Below are 18,776 nucleotides of genomic sequence, written 5' to 3' on the forward strand. Positions count from 1 at the left end.
CTATGAATTATTCTTGAAATACTCTTTTGGGGAACTACAAGGTGGTGTTTCGAGACTCAAATTTGATCACAGAAAAACTAAAGGGATTGGAAAAATATGGAAAACAATTTGTCATCTTTAGGAGCATTTGATCTGAATGAAGCGTGACATTGCTATGAGCATTAATTGGCATCTTATGATCAAATACAATGACAGCAATTCTGCTTCTGAAAAAAAAAAGTTAATGATTTCATCCAAGTAGGAATTTACCTTGTTGAGCAAAAGCTCAACTCAAAAACTCGTTAAATTAAGAGTCATTAAATGTCTTAGAAGTTTTATTTTTGATCCCATGACTTCTGCACCAAAAACTCTACATGAAATTGTGGTGTTAGGAGCTATTTGCTCAGATTAAGAGGAAACCTTTAACTTCTCATTTTTTTCCCACTAGGTAAATAGAATAGCCAGCGAGTATGTATTGAAGTGGGAAAATGCCACCATAAAATCAAAATTCATCCTATCACATTGGTTACCAGACTAATTGCACTAGAGCCTCTACCGAACAAATCTAGTTATTCTGATTCAATCAAAAGGAAAAGTGATTCGTCGCTTAATTATTATCCACGTTAGAAAAGCATGAGAAAAAAATAATAATAATTGATCGGAGATCGTGAAACAGGAGAACACGGATAGTGAAGTAATCTAGAAAGGTTCCTGGCATCATCTCGAACCAAGGTTGGAACACGCTAATGAAGGACTAGCGCAGAAGACGTGGCTTCGAGGAGGGAACCTGGAAAAAAAAAGTGTTAAAAGTTGAAAATTAGCATTTTAAGGAACTATACTTCTTTATGTGTATTGAGGATGCCCTTGGTGCTCTCTGAGCTTGGTGGTTTTCTTGCAGACGTTTCATTACCCAACTAGATAACATCGTCAGTGCTAGCAGGGAGAAGGGTTTGCTCTCGGTTTATATATAATATAATCCCACTCCTTTCTAGTACTGATGATGTTACCTAGTTGGATCATGAAACACCCGCACGAAACTCACCAAGCTCAGAGAACATCAAGGATCCCACAGTCCTCCTCCTCCTCCCTCTCCTCCTCCTCCTCCTCCCCATAAGCCCTACTCCCTTCTAGCACTGATGATGCTACCAAGTTGGGGTAATGAAACGTCTGCAAGAAACCCATCAAGCCCAGAGAATACCAAGGATCCCACAGTCGTCACCCTCCTCCCCCTCCTTCTTCCTCTCCTCCTCCTCCTCCTCTCCATAAGCCCCACTCCCTTCTAGCACTGATGATGTTACCTAGTTGGGTAATGAAACGCCCGCAAGAAAACAACCAAGCTCAGAGAGCACCTGGGACTTCCTCATTTCAACCCTGAGTTACAAATATTCCCCTTTATTGGTACGAGGCATATTCTTGGCAAGCATCTAATCCAGAAATCAGTTGGGACAAGAGTTGGCAATTGGTCTACTCTTGAACCAGGGGTAGACAACTTTGGCTCTTTTATGACTGGTGGACTTCAACTCCCAGAATTCCTGAGCCAGCCACGCTGAGGGGAAACGGAGAGGTTTCCATGCTGAGCCATGCTGGCTCAGGAATTCTGGGAGTTGAAGTCCACGAGTCATAAAAGAGCCAAGGTTGCCTACCCCTGGTCTAGCTGAATGTAAACTTTATGTAATGTTCTTTTTGATATTTAGCTAACCTCTTAAAATGTATTTAACTCTGACTTTGTTTTAAATTCACATGGAATGGAATGGATCTGTTCAGAAGTATATTAAAATGGCAGCCTGTGTTCAGTTAGGCATCCAGCCCTCCTAACCCTCCCTTGTTGCAGAAGATAGCAAATATACACTTCAATAATATTATAACTATTTAGTTTATTTATTTATTTATTATTTGGATTTATATCCCGCCCTTCTCCTCGCAGGACTCAGGGCGGCTGACAATCAATTAAAATACATAAGTAACAATACAAATTTAAAATTAATTAAAAGAGATATTTAAATATTGTCAAATTAAAATCTAATTAAAACCCCTCTAAAAATTACCCTAGGCCAGTCCTGCAAGCTGGAATAGCCATGTCTTGAGGGCGCGGCGGAAGGAAGGGAGATCAGGGATCACCCTGATCTCTGGGGGCAGCTCATTCCAGAGGGTGGGAGCTCCCACAGAGAAGGCCCTCTCCCCCTTGGGGTCGCCAGCCGGCACTGTCCGGCCGACGGCACCCTGAGGAGACCCACTCTATGGGAGCGTACAATCAATTCTTTAATAATATAAGAGAACCTACCCCTGTCTTAGACAAACCCAGTCTTAGACAAACTACCCCTGCCTACCCGTCTTAGACAAACCCAGAGGCCATTGTACATCTGCGCCAGTTGGTTTCCTGGACTGGTCATGAGCTCTGAAGGCCTCCATGGCTGAGCTGCAGGCGGTCCGAGAGAGGACCTCTTTCTCTATGAACCTCTCTGCTGCTGAAGATGATCTCAAGGGGTCCCTCTGCAGTTGTAGAGAGGTCATCTGGTGGCAACCTTCTTTGTTTTTCCGTTGCCAGCCCAAGTCCCAGAGATGCCCTCCCTAATGAAGGCCTACCCCTTCCTTATTTCCTTTTTTAAAAGTCCTCAGAATAACTTATTTCCCAACAGGCTTTTAGGACGGCTTACTTGGTTGCCACTGTTTGTTTTAAGTGTTCTCGATTTTAAATTTGTTTTTATTGCTAAGCTGCCAAGAAGCTCCAACAGTCAGCGGTACAGTATATCTCACATTAAACAAAATAAAACAAGGAAGGAAACCGTAAACGCCACTTACCTGCCTCTAGCAGAGAAATGTCCAGTTTCTCGTCTCCATCAGCCGTCTCGGCTAAAGAAAAGGAAAATTCTTTTACAATTCTTTTACTTGGGAGTTTAAATGACAGTAAAAGCAGAAAAAGAAATGAAACATGGATGTTTATTTAAAAACAGGCTGAACTGTTGTCTAGGTTGTTGTTTTTTCTCTCTCTTTTTTCCCCAGAGACCACCCTGGTGCCATCTTCACCAAGCTGGTCAGGGAATTATAGAAGTTCCTGTAAAGTGTTTCTCAAACTCAGCAACTTTAAGATGAGTTGACTTCAACTCTGTGTAGCTCAGAGTTGAACTGTGGGGTCTTCAGTGCTTGGTGGCTTGCTTGAGACGTTTCATGACCCAACTAGGTAACATCATCAGTGCTAGAAGGGAGTGTGGTTTGTAGAGAGGAAGGACGACTGTGGGTCCTTGGTGCTCTCTGAGTTTGGTTGTTTTGTTGCTGATGTTTCATGATCCAAACTAGGTAACATCATCACTGCTGGAGGAGGAGGAGGAGGAGGAGGAGGAGGAGGAGGAGGAGGAGGAGGAGAGGAAGAAGAGGAGGACGACGACGACGATTGTGGGGTCCTTCGTGCTCTCTGAGCTTGGCTGTTTTCTTGCAGACATCTCGTGACCCAACTAGGTAACCTCATCAGTATATTGTTTAACATTTGATATATAAGTGATAAGTTTAGATTGTTTAGAATTTTGTTTCGTCGGATATTGATTATGACAGATCGAGTGCCCAAACTGCAACCCAAAACCCACTTATGCATCGTCGAGTGCCAGGTGGATGTGGCCCATTGGCTGGGCGTGGCCCATTGGCTGGGCGTGGCCACGGTGGTAATGGCAGACTGGGTGGGACTAAAAAGTTCAATCAATCAATTCCAACTTTGCAAGATCTTTTTTCCCCGCAAGAGGTTGAAATGGACTGATTGAACCTTTTTTTTTTTGCATATGGCAGCGGAGGCCTCAAGCGAAAAGGTTTTATAAAACCCAGCTGAAGGCCTAGGACTGGGGCGACGGCGCGCGTGCCCACAGAGAGGGCTCTGAGTGCCGCCTCTGGCACCCGTGCCATAGGTTCGCCACCACTGGATTATGATGAATCCTTTTTCTTTTTTAAAGTTGTTTATAGTTTTAATACTTTAGTGCAGACATGTCAAACTCGCGACGTCACGTGACATCGCGTAACGTATCGGGACAGTTTTGCCATTGCCGGCAATGGGGTGGGCACGGCTTCCGCGTGACGCGTACAGCCCGCGGGCCGGCAGTTTAACACCCCTGCTTTAGTACTTTCTTTAGTTCAGTTTTGTGCATTTGTTTTTTCAAATTTCTCATCCAATAGAGTTAAAAAGCTCTACTCATGCATGTATGAAGAAGGCAGAACTTCAATTCTGCAGTTGGCAAATTGACCTTTTTTTTCTTTTTCTTTTTTTACACTTCTCCTGTATTACTTCTGCTTAAGGGGATTTCGGTAACAGAGCTGCTTCAACCAACATTCAATTTGTCCCTGTCCGAAGGCTAATCAACCTTTAAAGTGGAAAAGGATTTTATTGCTGCATAATGCACACATACTAATACACGAAACCCTTTTCGGATGTAAATCAATAACCGAACTGAGCAGGAAAAATGCCAAACCACATAAAAATGCTTTAATTACATTAAAAAAAAACACCACTGCATGAAGGATACAAAAATGAAAAGATTACTTTTAAGTTCCTAAAGCTGCATTCCAAAAATCCACTTCAGTGCACTTTTGTTGATAAAATTTTTCTCAGCCAAGCCTTTTTTTTTTTTTTTGCTGCAATGAATTCTAGGAAAAAGGCCAAACGTTGAAAACAAAGGTACGAAGCAGACCATAACTACAGCTTGACAAAACCCTGAAAAGTCAAAAGTACGTTTTCAAAAGCAAAAAATCAGGACAGGGGTGTTTGTAGGGGCATCAGAAAAGTGAATCAATAAATCAAGAGCTAGAAGGGACCTTGGAGGTCTTCTAGTCCAACCCCCCACTGAAGAAGGAGACCCATGCCATTTCAGACATGTGGCTGTCCAGTTGCTTCTTAAAAACCTCCAGGTGTGGAGCACCTACAACTTCTGGAGGCAGGTTGTTCCACTGCTTAATAGTCCTCACTGTTAGGAAGTTTCTCCTTAGTTCTAGGCTGCTTCTCTCCTTGATTAGTTTCCATCCATTGTTTTTTGTCCTGCCTTTTGGTGCTTTGGAAAATAGTTTTGACCCCTCCTCTTCTTTGTGGCAGCCCCTCAAATACTGGGATATTGCTATCCTGTCACCCTAGTCCTTCTTTTTTCTAAACCCAAATCCTGCAATCATTCTTCATATGTTTTAGTCTCCAGGCCTTTAATCGCCTTGGTTGCTCTTCTCTGCATTTTTTCCGAAAGTCTCAACATCTTTTTTGTAACGTGGTGACCAAAACTGGATGCAGCATTCCAGGAAGACTTTATAAAGAGGTACGAATACTTCACGTGATTTTGACTCTTTGTCTCTGTTTATACAACCCAGTTTTCCCAGTTGCAATGTATGGCTGTGAAAGTTGGACCATAAGAAAGGCTGAGCGCCAAAGAATGGAGGCCTTTGAACTCTGGTGCTGGAGAAGACTCCTGCGAGTCCCCTGGACTGCAAGGCGATCCAACCGGTCAGTCCTAGAGGAGATCAACCCTGACTGCTCTTTAGAAGGCCAGATCCTGAAGTGGAAACTCAAGTACTTTGGCCACCTAATGAGAAGGAAGGACTCACTGGAGAAGAGCCTAATGCTGGGAAAGATGGAGGGCAAGAGAAGAAGGGGACGACAGAGAATGAGGTGGCTGGATGGAGTCACTGAAGCAGNCCTGGAGGAACGTTGTCCATGGGGTCGCGATGGGTCGGACACGACTTCGCAACTAACAACAACATACAACCCAGTTCTTTAAAACAAAACAAAAAAACCCTTCTGTTTTTAATGTCGTCGTATAGGTAGTCCTTGAGATGCGACGATAATGGAGCCTGCTTATTACAGTCGTACGTTGTAACAGCTGTAAAATTGGTCCTTCCGCGACTGGCCTGATTTTGTGACCTGATTTCTTTTGCGGCAACAGTCAAGCAATATGCGTGGTTTGCTACGGGCACGGTTTTGCTGAAAACCAGAAATACGTGCCCATTTGGGGCAAAACCATTGTAAAATGTGGTCCTGTGACCGTGGGATGCTACAAATGGTTGTAAACGGGGCTGCGTTGCTGAGCAACTGAGGCTCAGTCACCTGATCACAGAGGGAGCCCGAATATTGTTAACTCCGAATCTGGGTTGTAAGTCCCCTTTTTCAGTGTTGGTCGTAAATTCAAACAGTCGCTAAGCAACTAGTCGTAAGGCGAGGACAACCTTTAAACCATTTCGCTGGGGATATTAAGATATTAAGGTTTTTTTTTTCTTAATCTGGGTTGCAAAGATCCCTGTTTTGCAGCCGTTGTTGTACGACACGTGACGGGAGAAAGGTATACGTAAGTACAGATAGTCCTCGACTTACGACCTCAACTGAGCCAAAAACCTGTTGTTAAGTGAGACATTTGCTAAGTGAGTTTTGCCCCATTTTACGACCTTTCTTGCCACCGTTGTTAAGCGAATCATTGCAGTTGTTGAGCAAGTAACACGGTCATTAAGTGACTTTGGCTTCCCCTTGACTTTGTTTGTCAGAAGACTGCAAAAGGGGATCACGTGACCCCGGGACACGGCAAACCGTCATAAATATGAGTCAGTTGCCACACATCTGAATTTTGATCACGTGACCCTGGGGATGCCGCAACGGTCTTTAGCGTGAAAAACGGTCATGAGTCACTTTTTTCAGGGGCGCTGTAACTTCGAACGGTCACTAAACAAACTGTCGTAAGTCGAGGACTACCTATGTATCGGGGGTGTGTGAGATCTATCGAGATCACGTTTAAGCAGACCTGAAGGAGGCTGTGTTGGATCTAAAAGGCTCTTGAAATCAGGTTAAAACAACTAGATATGTATAAACTAAAAACTATTGATAAAATGTAAGAAAGTTATTTTTTATTTAATTGATATAACAAGAGTTGTATTAATTTAAATATGAGACAGTAAATACTAAGGGGAAAAGAGAGTAAACATTTAGTGCAATATTTTGAGATCTGTACTAAAGATATTTGTACGTTATTGAATTATTGACCAACCCAGCTGCCACGTTGCTTTTCAAATATTTAAGCGTAAAACTAGAAACTCAATAAAAAATTCTTTAAAAAAAAATAATGAAATCAGGTTTGGCGTGTGCTGATTTGAAATGGAAACACCCCCAAATTGCTCCACCGTGATTCAGCCTGGCTGAAATGGCTTCCCATTTAAAACTTTAACCGCAAATTCCCGGCTGCAAAATTCTTCCCTCTCTAAGGATTGAGCCCAACGTGTCCCCACGTGTCTTCTCATTCTTCAGATGCCTCTGGAGATGCCAGTGGAGGCTGGGCATCTCCTTGATGGGCAGCCTGTTGTCTTAACTGCAGGTAGTCCTCGACTTATGACCGTGACCGAGCCCAAAATTTCTCCTGCCAAGCGAGACGTTGGCTTCATAATAATAATAATAATAATAAAGTTGGAAGGGACCTTGGAGGTCATCTGGTCCAACCCCCTGCTCAGACAGGAAACCCTATACCATTTTGGACAAATGGCTGTCCAGTCTCTTCTTAAAAACTTCCAGTGTTGGAGCATTCACCGCTTCTGGAGGCAGATTGTTCCACTGGTTAATTGTTCTAACTGTCAGGAAGTTTCTCCTTAGTTCTAGGTTGCTTCTCTCCTTGATTAGTTTCCATCTGTTGCTTCTTGTCCTGCCTTCAGGTGCTTTGGAGAATAGCTTGACTCCCTCTTCTTTGGGGCAGCCCCTGAGATATTGGAAGACTGCTATCCTGTCCCCCCTCGTCCTTCTCTTCATTAAACTATACATACCCAATTCCAGCAACTGTTCCTTATATGTTTTAGCCTCCAGTCCCCTGATCATCTTTGTTGCTCTTCTCTGTACTCTTTCTAGAGTCTCAGCATCTTTTTTACATCGTGGTGACCAGAACTGGATGCAGCCATCATAAATGTGAACCAGTTGCCAAGGGTTTGAATTTTGATCACGTGACCATGGGGATGCTGCAAGGGTCGTGAATGTGAAAATCGGTCGTAAGACTCTTTTTCCAATGCCGTTGTAACTTCAAGTGGTCACTGAACGAACTGTTGTAAGTCGAGGACTACCTGTACACCCAGAAGGGGTGGAGGCTGCAGCGCAACTTTTGAGACATCGTTCCCATTCTTTGGATAAAAGCAGCGAGAACATGTGAGCACTTGAGGTCTATGTATCTTTTCTTAGTTGTGGCGGCTCCATCACTGGAGGCTTTTGAGAAGAGACTGGACAGCTACTTGTCTGAAATGGTATGGGGTCTCTTGCTTCAGCAGGAGGTTGGACTAGAAGACCTCCAACGTCCCTTCCAACTGTTATTCTGTTAACCTTCCTTCCCTTCTCTTCCTTCCTTCCTTCCTTCCTTCCTTCCTTCCTTCCTTCCTTCCTTCCTCCCTCCCTCCCTCCCTCCCTCCTTTCTCCATCATTGGAGGCTTTTAAGAAGAGATTTGATAGCCATTTGTCTGAAATGACATAGGGTCTCCTGTTTGAGTAGGGGGTTGGACTAGAAGACCTCCAAGGTCTCTTCCAACTCTGCTATTCTGTTGACCTTCCTTCCTCCCTCCCTCCCTCCCTCCCTCCTTTCTCCATCACTGGAGGCTTTTAAGAAGAGCTTTGATAGCCATTTGTCTGAAATGGCATAAGGTTGGACTAGAAGACCTCCAAGGTCCCTTCCAACTCTGTTATTCTATTGACCTTCCTTCCTTCCTTCCTTCCTTCCTTCCTTCCTTCCTTCCTTCCTTCCTCCTTTCCTCCCTCCCTCCCTCCCTCCCTCTATCACTGGAGGCTTTTAAGAAGAGATTTGATAGCCATTTGTCTGAAATGGCACAGGGTCTCCTGCTTGAGCAGGGGGTTGAACTAGAAGACCTCCAAGATCCCAACTCTGTTTTTCTGTCCTTTGATGGGCTTAAAGACCATTTTTATTCTCTTTCCTCCTCCTCCTCCTGCTGTTTAAAACGTTAATGTAGCAGTGATTACTTACTTCCATCCTCTTAGTTTCTCTTCTGTTCTATTCTTTAAGAACAAAAAGAATATTTTTTAAAAAAAAATGCGAATGATGCTCTTTTGGGGAGTTGTGTATTTTGCTTTGAAGTGTTACCTGGGGAACGTTAATCCTGGTGATGGATTAACTTCAAAGGGCCCTGAATGCATTTTTAAATAATAATAATAATAAAAAAATACTAAATGTTCAGGAACCTCATTATTATCTGCTAGATTTTTGGAGTTACAGATGAGACGGAAACTAGCCAGGATACCCCAACTTGTAGCCCACCACTGTAACCACCCTAAGGCCCAACTGGCTGAGGATGATGGGCTATCAAGACCTTTAAAGTACAGGTAGTCCTCGATTTACGACCACAACTGAGCCCAACATTTCTGTTTGCTGAGTGAAACATTTGCCGAGTGAGTTTTTGTTCCATTTTGCGACTTTTCTTGCCGCAGTCGTTAAGCGACTCGCCGCAGTTGTTCAATTAGTTACGGTGGCCGTTAAGCGAATCCGGCTCCCCCATCGACTTTGCTTGTTAGAAAGTGGCAAAAGTTTTGTCTGAAATGGTATCGTGTTTCCTGCCTGAGCGGGGGGTTCGACTAGAAGACTTAAGGTCCCTTCCAACTCTGTTGTTGTTGTTGTTGTTGTTGTTATTAATACTGAATGGTTCCAAGTTGGTCACGTGAGCTCAGGACATTGCAATCGTCATAAATATGAGTCAGTCGCCAAACGTCTGCATTTTGATCGCGTGACCATGGAGACGTTGCGAGTCTGAAAAACGGTCCTTAGTCACTTTTTTCAGTGCCGTTGTAACTTTGAACGGTCGCTAAATGGAACTGTTGTAAGCCCACCCCATAACATAATTCAAATTCAGGCACATGGCAAGCAATCAAGACAAGACCCCCACAGAAAATCCCTAACCTTAACCCCAACCCCAACCCTTAACCCCAACCCCAACCCCAACCCTAACCCCAACCCTAACAACCCTTAACCCCTAACCCCAACCCCTAACCTCAATCCCAGCAGAGCGAGCTGCTGCTTTCTGCTGCTTCCTGCTAAGACGCAGCAAAGGCAGGAGCCCCGTCCAATAAGCTTGTCAGCTTGTCCGAGAACAGCATGAGGCCACTCTCTTTTTTACACACACACAGAGAGGGGGGGGGGAGCGCAAGTGCCTCTCTCTCTGCAAATGGCGGAGGAGGCTGGGAGCTGCAGGAGAATTCTTAAAGAGCCACATGCGGCTCGGGAGCCGCGGGTTGCTGACCCGTGCCCTAACCTCAACTCCAACCCCTAACTCAACCCCAACCCTAATCCCTAACCTCAACCCCAACCCTAACCCCTAACCTCAACCCCAATCCCTAACACCAACACCAACCAACCTCAACCCCCAACCCCTAACCCTAACTGTAACCCCAACCCCTAACCCTAACCCTAACCCCTACAGAAAATCCTCTGCATTATCCCCAAAAGGAAAACTTCTGAATGCGGGACATTCCCGCCTTCACTCCAGACTGAGAATATGGAGGAAAGAAAGAAGATGAAGAGGGACAGAGATCCAGGCTTAACCTTCATTTGGAAACATAAACCCCCTTCTTCAACTTCACGGGAAGGATGGTAAGGGTCTTCTTTCCTTTCTCTTTCACGTTCTCCCCTCCTTCCTCCTTCTCACTAACCTGATCCTCTTTTCAACCGTCTTCTGGCCAGCTTGATTTGATCCTGCAGAATTTGTACCCAGTCTCTCGGGCCAGGAAGTTTATCCACGTGGTTTACAGTACAGTATTTTTCTGTGAACACTGCAACGGGAAAACAAAACAAAACAAAAAATCAAAATCAGGTGAAGTATCTTAGTAGCCCTAACATGCATTTCTGGAGAACACTGTGGCTAACAGAGGGAATAAAGGCTTTGTCCTGCTGTTATATTATAGGTAGTCCTTGCCTTACGACCACAAATGGGCCCAAAATTTATATTGCCAAGCGAGACATTTGTTAAGTGAGTTTTGCCCCCATTTTACGGCTTTTCTTGTCGCATCTGTTCACCGAATCCCTGCAGCTGTTAAGTTAGTAACACTGTGTTTAAGTGACTCCAGCTTCCCCATTGATCTTTGAGGACCACAATTAAGGTTATTTGGGCAGGAGTTCTATCACACATGTGGATTTAGCCAGGTTTTAGGGGAGGGTTTCACCCCCCTTTTTTGGGAGGAAGTGGTGAAAAGAGATGCAACCCTGTTTTTTCACCACTCCATCTGGACGGAGCTCCAGGGATACCTTAGGACAGTGATGGCGAACCTTTTAGAGACCGAGTGCCCAAATTGCAACCCAAAACCCACTTATTTATCGCCGGGTGCCAGGTGGGCGTGGCCCACTGGATGGGCGTGGCTGTGGCGGTCATGGCAGATTGGGTGGGTGTGGCCAAGGTGGGCGTGATCACTTCAATGTTGCTCGTGGGAAGGGACGCCTATGGGGGCCGGGCAGGATTGGGGGAGATCCAGGGGGTCTCTGGGAGGTGGGGCGGTGGGCAGGAGGCTCGTCCTGCGGGGTGAGGCAAGGCGAGGCAGGGCGGGGGTGCCATTGTCACAGGGCAAGGTGAGGCAGGGGCCGGGGCGGCTGCTGCCTGATACCATTGGCCCCCGCACACAGAGGCCAGTGAGCGCATGGGTGCTGGGATGCATCCAGCCATGTGGGACCTCGGCGAGTTAGTGGGCGGCTGGTTGAAGAGGGACGGTCGCCATCTCCGGGGCATGGCGAGCGTGCCCACAGAGAGGGCTGAGTGCCGTCTATGGTTCGCCACCACTGCCTTAGGAAATAGGTTTTAGGCCAGGGTATAGCCTGAAGCTGAGATACGACGTCAGAAGGATGCATTTGAGAAAAAGAAGAGCGACAAGGGTTAACAGAAACAGCAGCGAAAGCAAGGGATAAAAATGTATGGAAAAATCAGTTTGGAAGGCAAGTAGAGTTTGACGTCAAAAGCTCCACTCAACCAGAATGCTTTTAACGGCCTTATTAGCATCCTCTTTGCTGATTAGCTCTGCAGCAGTAAAACAATCCCCCCTCTCCAAAAAGTACCACAGGGATATTGGAAGTGACATGAATTATATCCCTGAAAAGTCTTTACACTCCCCCTCCAAACTGATTTATTGGACACAACCTGCTCAACCTATACTAATGGGACAGAGTGCCCAAAGTTTGAGACTAGATCTTCTGGAAGGTCTCTCTCTTCCTGCCAAGTAGATTAAAAAAAACCTTCTGATTCTTAATGAGATCGAAGGCTGACTGAGCCACCAGAAGAAACAAATGGATCTACAGTGTCTTGAAGGACGGCTTTATGAAGTCAGCGTGTGTAAATAGAGACAGGCAGAGCGAACTTCCACAGTGGCATCACTTGCTACTCGTGTCTAGGAGAGTCCCTGCTGAAGCCCAGCAGAAGTCCTATCACTTGGGTGGCACTATCAAGTCAATAAAAGGAGTCTTATTATTAGAATGGTGCCTACTGGTGCCACTCGAAGGAGATCAACAGCTGGAGGGAACTGAAAACTGATTCAGATACATATTTCAGATGTCTGTGTCTGTCTGTCTGTCTGTCTGTCTGTCTGCCTGCCTGCCTGCCTGCCTCTCTTTCTTTCTATCTATCTATCTATCTATCTATCTATCTATCTATCTATCTATCTATCTATCTATCTATCTATCTATCTATCTATCTATCTACCTACCTACCTACCTACCTACCTATGTCTATATAATCTATATCATCTATCTGTGTCTGTCTGTCTGTCTATCTATCTACCTACGTACCTACCTACCTATGTCTATATAATCTATCTATCTATCTATCTATCCATCCATCCATCCATCCATCCATCCATCCATCCATCCATCCATCCATCCATCCATCCATCATTTTTCTATCTTCTATAGTCTGTATCATCTATCTTCTTCATCATTACTAGCATCTATCTATTACTTATCTATCGTCTGTCTGTCTGTCTGTCTGTCTGTCTGTCTGTCTGTCTGTCTATCTGTCTATCTATCTATCTACAGGTAGTCCTCAACTCATGAATAGAATAGAATAGAATAGAATAGAAACAGAAACGAAACACAACAGAATAGAAACACAACAGAACAATAGAATAGAAACACAACAGAATAGAATAGGAACAGAACAGGAATGGAATGGCACAGAAACGGAACAGAACAGAACGGGAATAGAACAGAACAAAACAGACTAGGAATGGAATAGGAGCGGAATGGAACAGAACAGGAATGGAATTGGAATTGGAATGGAATTTATTGGCCAAGTGTGATTGGATACACAAGGAATTTGCCTTCGGTGCATAGTTCTCAGTATACAACAAGTGATCAATCACGATCATTATAATAAAATACAATCATCAGGAAAAAATACCTTTTATTGCACCCACAATATTTTGGTCTAGTCCTTTCCGGTTGTCATTGAGCCCTCTTTTCCTTTTGCCATTCGGCAGAGAGTTGGCCAACGTCTTGTCATCAAAAAACGCACACACCAGTTTTCGAAAGAGGAGACTTCCTGAGCGAGTGTAATTTGCTAATATAGAGTCCAGTTGTGATTTAGGCATGAAAACGTCAAAACCTTCAGCAAGCTGTACTTCTGGCTATCAGAAAAAAGGAAAAGGAACAACAAGGTATGATTAGCAGCCTCATCATTCTGCAGGCTGAATACATTGGTGCAAATACAGGTATACAGGCACTGTGAACTGTATTACGCACAGACACAACTGTGTTAAACTGGCGCCAGAACAGTTTCGATTCATTCAGTTAAAAACGTTAACCATTGAAAATGGAAATGGGAAATAATACATTCTCTATCACAGGGCTTTTCAACCAGTGGTACGGGTACCACCTGTGGTACACTGGCACCTAGCAGGTGGTACGCGACCATCCTAGAAAAGTGGTAGCGGGGGAGGGGAATGAGCTGAACCGGTGGCAGCACCGCACAAGCCTGAGCGAGAGACGGCTGGAGCTGCAGGGCTGTCAGGGCTCAGCGGAAGCGCCAGGATCAGTGCCGCTTTCCAGCTGATTGGCGCTTCTTCGGGACTGGCGCTGATCTTGGCGCTTCCACTGAGCCCTGAAGAAGCACCAATCAGCTGGAAAGCAGCACTGATCCTGGCGCTTCTGCTGAGCCCAGAAGAAGCGCCGATCAGCTGGAATGTTGCAGCCTCTCCAGGGTCTTGTGATTTACATTCAGATGCTTAGAAATTGATTCATATTTATGACGGTCACAGTGTCCCAGGGTCATGTGAAGTGACCAAAACCTGCTGCAACCACCCAGCAGATGGGGGGGAATAAAAACCAAACACCCCCCCACCCCATCCCCGCTGCCAATCCTCAACAGAAATGCTCACAACAATGAAAACCTCGGACAGGAGGAAGAGCGCCGCCGGGCGGGCAGGCAGGTGTCTTGCTCAGTTGTGGCTTGGGGGGCACTTTTTTCAGTGCCATTGTAACTTTAGTCACTAAGCGAACTGTTGTAAGTCGAGGACTACCTGCACTTCATCACTTTTTTCCTTTTGGGGGCGGGGTCATCAGGTTTTTGACACTTTGCTAGGCGACTGGTGGTACTTGGATAGTGCCATATCCTAAAAGTGGTACAATGGGTGAAAAGGTTGAAAAGCCCTGCTCTATCAGGTCTACACATATTATTATCAGTAATACATGTTAATAATCGGGGAAAATTCCAGGCAGATGGTTATCTGTATGCTTATATATTTATAGATAGTCCTTGACTTACAACCGTTCGCTTAGCGACGGTTCGAAGTTATAAGAGCCCTGAGAAAAAGTGACTTATGACTGTTTTTCACATTTACGGCCATTGCAGCATCCCCATGGTCACGTGATCAAAATTCAGATGATTGGCAACCGACTCATATTTATTTATTTATTTATTTATTTATTTTGATTTATATCCCGCCCTTCTCCCAACGGGACTCAGGGCGGCTCACAACATATTTAAAAACATAGACATATTTACAACCCCCACCAGATAAAACCAAATTAAACCAATATTTAAAGTTGTGCAGTTAAAATTATTGTTAAAAAAACCCGATTTAAAATCCTCCCTAGGCCAGGTCCGCTTGCTGAAAAAGCCATGTCTTGAGGGCGCGGCGGAAAGTAAGGAGATCCGGAATCATCCGGATCTCGGGGGGTAGTTCGTTCCAGAGGGTGGGGGCACCCACAGAGAAGGCCCTCCCCCTGGGGGTCGCCAGCCGACATTGCTTGGCCGACGGCACCCTGAGGAGTGCCGTGTCCCAGGGGTCACGCGATCCCCTTTTGCGACCTTTGGACAAGGAAAGTCAATGGGGACCTAATTCACTTCACAACCATGTTACCAACTTAACAACTGCAGTGATTTGCTTAACAACAGTGGCACGAAAGGTCATAAAATGGGGCAAAACTCATTTAACAACTGTCTTGCTTAGCAACAGAAATTTGAGTGCCAATTGTGGTCATAAGTTGAGGACTACTTGCACCAGGACTAGTTGACCTTAAGTTACTTGAAACCCTGCCTAGGGTTTGTGATGGCTGGAGACACCATGCATTTTGCAGCTGACAGCACAGTTAATCCAGTAAACCAAGGGGTCTTCAAACTTGGCCCCTTTATGACTTGTGGACTTCAACTCCCAGAATTCCTCAGCCAGCGTGCCTGGCTGAGGAATTCTGGGAGTTGAAGTCCACAAGTCATAATGGGGCCAAGTTTGAAGGCCCCTGCAGTAAACAAGCATTGGGTGACTTTGGAAGTCACAACTTTCCAGAAAAAGCACCCTTTGCCCATGAGACACAACCACACACACTTAACTGGAGAGACACTCGCACAAAGCCCTGAATTGTAAACCGTCCCTTTCTCTGTCTATTAACATTCAGCAATTAACTATCCGAGGCAAACAGCAATTGTAAATTTTGCAGATTTGATCTGAGATTAAGCAAGTCACTTCAGATTCCTCTCCGGAAGACCAAAACCAGGATAAAAACAGCAGCGTAATTAGTGAATTCCAAGACGATGTCAGAATGCAGAATAAAATTTGACAACCTTCTATAATGAGCACACATGATCTTCTATAATGAGCCCACCGTTTCTAACAAGCAGACTATTGCATATAACCGCAACAATAATTCTGAAAAAAGCAGGACTATGAATCGGTCAAAAATCTTATTTTAGAAAAAGGATTGAAATACGTAGGTTTCTTCATCAAGGTTCCGCACAGAGAAGATTAAGCTTTAATTAGAGATCTAACGAAAACTATCTGCAATTTTGTTTGTGTATGTCTCCTAAATGAATCAGTTTGTATTCCAGTTGCATAGAATAAAATGCTGATTTATTCCAGATTCCTTTAGTGGTGAGTTATCTTTCAGTTGCAAGCAATCAGTACCCAATTGAGTTTCTCATGGCCATCTCCAAGTATACAGTTAAACAGAGTTTGATAACACAAAATAATCAAGGCAATTGTGTACATAATTAACCCTAATAAGAAATTTGCTCAACTCTGTTGGGCTAAAATGAGTAAACCGCGAATTAGAAGTAACCCTAAGCATTTATAAAATGTTGTTATTGATTAAAATATATTTTCTTTGCCAATCCGACCATTGAAACGAACAGAAAATATAATTAAGAAGAACTGTTAATTGATTCCTGGACTCAGAATACCATAAGGCTGCATTCATGAGATTAAACCCAAACAAACATCATAGCATTTCTGAAATCTTCATTGGGAAATACCAATTTATGGCCCAAACTATATTTTTAACCCCGTGCTTTAGAAAGACACAATTAAAACTTATTTTTTAAAAAAATCCAAAAAGTCACAAGAGCAAGGTCTTCGTCTAGGAAAACCAAGGTTTTTCGATCAGACTTCAATTTTCCTTGCGTTGATGTGCTTTAAAAAAAATGGAGCCCGGGTGTTCAAAGTTCTGATAAACTGAAGACCAAAATTAAGACAAAATTCAGACTTAAGTCGTAAAACTGAAGGAGAACTTCCCAGTTCCTCTCCTTCCAGACATTTAAAATTTTAATTACAGCACCAGCAGCACAAAAAAAAAATATGCATGGAGCCCTTTACTATGGAGCACAATATAGATCTTAGCGGCACGAGATACTAATCTAATTCCCGGCATCGCTCTGCCTCGGTGTAAGTGAATTATCAGACTGCTCCTTTTGGTATTATTAGTTTACACTTCTAGAAAGGCACCGTATCTCTGCACAATTCCTTTCTTTTATGATCACCGATGCCGAATTTAATTATGTTCTGCGATCTGGGCGTACTTAGGAAATTGGAAACGGTCTTCTCAAAATTAAAAAGGTACATTGAAGAAAGGGACGCTTAGCTTCCTCCCCAGTGAACTTTCCCAATCTCGTCTTCAACCTGGTTGAGAAGCTGCTATTTCGGCTTCCCAGACAATCGTTCGACAAACATCTGATTCAAAAGAGGAAAAAAATATCAAAACGCCGCTTTCTAAACTTCCAGCTCTCCATTTTGACATTTCAAATTCCGCTTGCAAACTACGACGAGTCCTCAACTTACAAACAGTTCATATAGCGACCGTTTGAAGTGACAACAGCGCTGAAAAAAGTGACTTAAGGCTGTTTTTCACACACTGACGACCGTTGCAGCACCCCCAGGGTCACGTGATCAAAATTCAGACGCCTGGGCACTGACTCGTACTTATGACCGTTGCAGTGTCCTGCGGTCGTGCGATCTTCTTTTTGTGACCTGGCAAGCAAAGCCAGTGGGGGAGCCAGATTTACTTAGCGGCCGTGTGACTCACTTAACAACCGGGGCAGGAAAGGTCGTAAAACGGGGGAAAAGCTCACTTAACTAATGTTCTCACTTAGCAACAGAAATATTGGGCTCAATTCTGGCCGTAAGCCGAGGACTACCTGTGTTTGCGCAGGAGGTTGGGGTGTACTGCATGTTTTCTTGGGTGATTATGAGGGAGCCAAAATGGGGGAGCTTGACCCAAGGTGTGACGCATAAGCAACCCGGCCCCAAGCTGTGATCCGCACTAATTCACTCCGTGAGTCATTGTTTTCCTACACAACAGACTAACTAACTCAGCTGCTCCACCTGCTCAGGAGAACCTCCTTCACTACTCAAAGACGATCTGCGTAAAGCCGTGATGGGGCTTTTTACGGAACCCCCCTCCCCGTTAATTAATGAGGGATAATTACCGACTTGCAGGGGAGAACTTTACATCCATTAAGCTTTCTGCTGCTCCTGTCTAGGTTAGGCATAAAACCCAACGAATGATGCCCGTTCTGGCAGAAGGAAATGGACGTGTTTTACACAGACGAATTAACACGGAGGTGGGAGAGAAAACAGCCAGTGCGTAAAACATCCTTTTTCCACAAAGTGGGTTTGCTTCATATTGCTGCGGAAAAATATTCTTCTCGAAACTGAAAAGCTGTTTGTTTCAAATCTGTCGCCATGCATTCAAGGGAGCCCTTGTGGAGGGGTCACACCGTTCACCCGAAATGAAGGCGGGCTCAGGGGGTTACGGCAAACCGCTACGCTTTTTCCAATTCTTGTAACTCCAGCCCAGAATAATTTGACACACCGTATGCGGAAGAAAAATAGCCGTTGTTTTGTTCCGTTTTCATCAATTATGGGCCATCAAATCCTTTTGGATTCCTAGCGACCATTTCTGAAAATATGTTCTGCTAACCAACAGCCTTTTTAGAAATGGAAGAGAAAGACTGGTAGTTCTCTCCTTGAATGGCTTCGTGAAGCTAGAAACCAGGAGGCTGTGAGTTCTAGTTCTGCCTTAGGCGTGAGAGCTGATTGGGTAACTTTGGGCCAATCACCAGGAGGCTGTGAGTTCTAG

At 44.5% G+C, this 18,776-nt stretch overlaps 1 protein-coding gene across 1 annotated transcript in view; it reads right to left on the minus strand.

Moving 5' to 3' along the window:
* Positions 1-291: 291 nt before the first annotated feature.
* BEND7 (BEN domain containing 7) overlaps positions 292-18,776 on the minus strand; it is a 45,279-nt gene continuing 26,794 nt past the window's right edge. Inside the window, exons 5-8 of the mRNA XM_015826424.2 lie at positions 13,330-13,555; positions 10,604-10,723; positions 2,779-2,829; positions 292-766 (exon numbers count right to left, since the gene is read on the minus strand). Coding sequence (XP_015681910.1) covers positions 723-766; positions 2,779-2,829; positions 10,604-10,723; positions 13,330-13,555 — 441 coding nt within the window. The 3' untranslated portion in view covers positions 292-722. The remainder of the gene's footprint in view (positions 767-2,778; positions 2,830-10,603; positions 10,724-13,329; positions 13,556-18,776) is intronic.

This window comes from Protobothrops mucrosquamatus, unplaced genomic scaffold, assembly GCF_001527695.2.
Source record: "Protobothrops mucrosquamatus isolate PMUCROS unplaced genomic scaffold, P.Mucros_1.0 scaffold3128, whole genome shotgun sequence".
Taxonomy (NCBI): Eukaryota; Metazoa; Chordata; class Lepidosauria; order Squamata; family Viperidae; genus Protobothrops; species Protobothrops mucrosquamatus.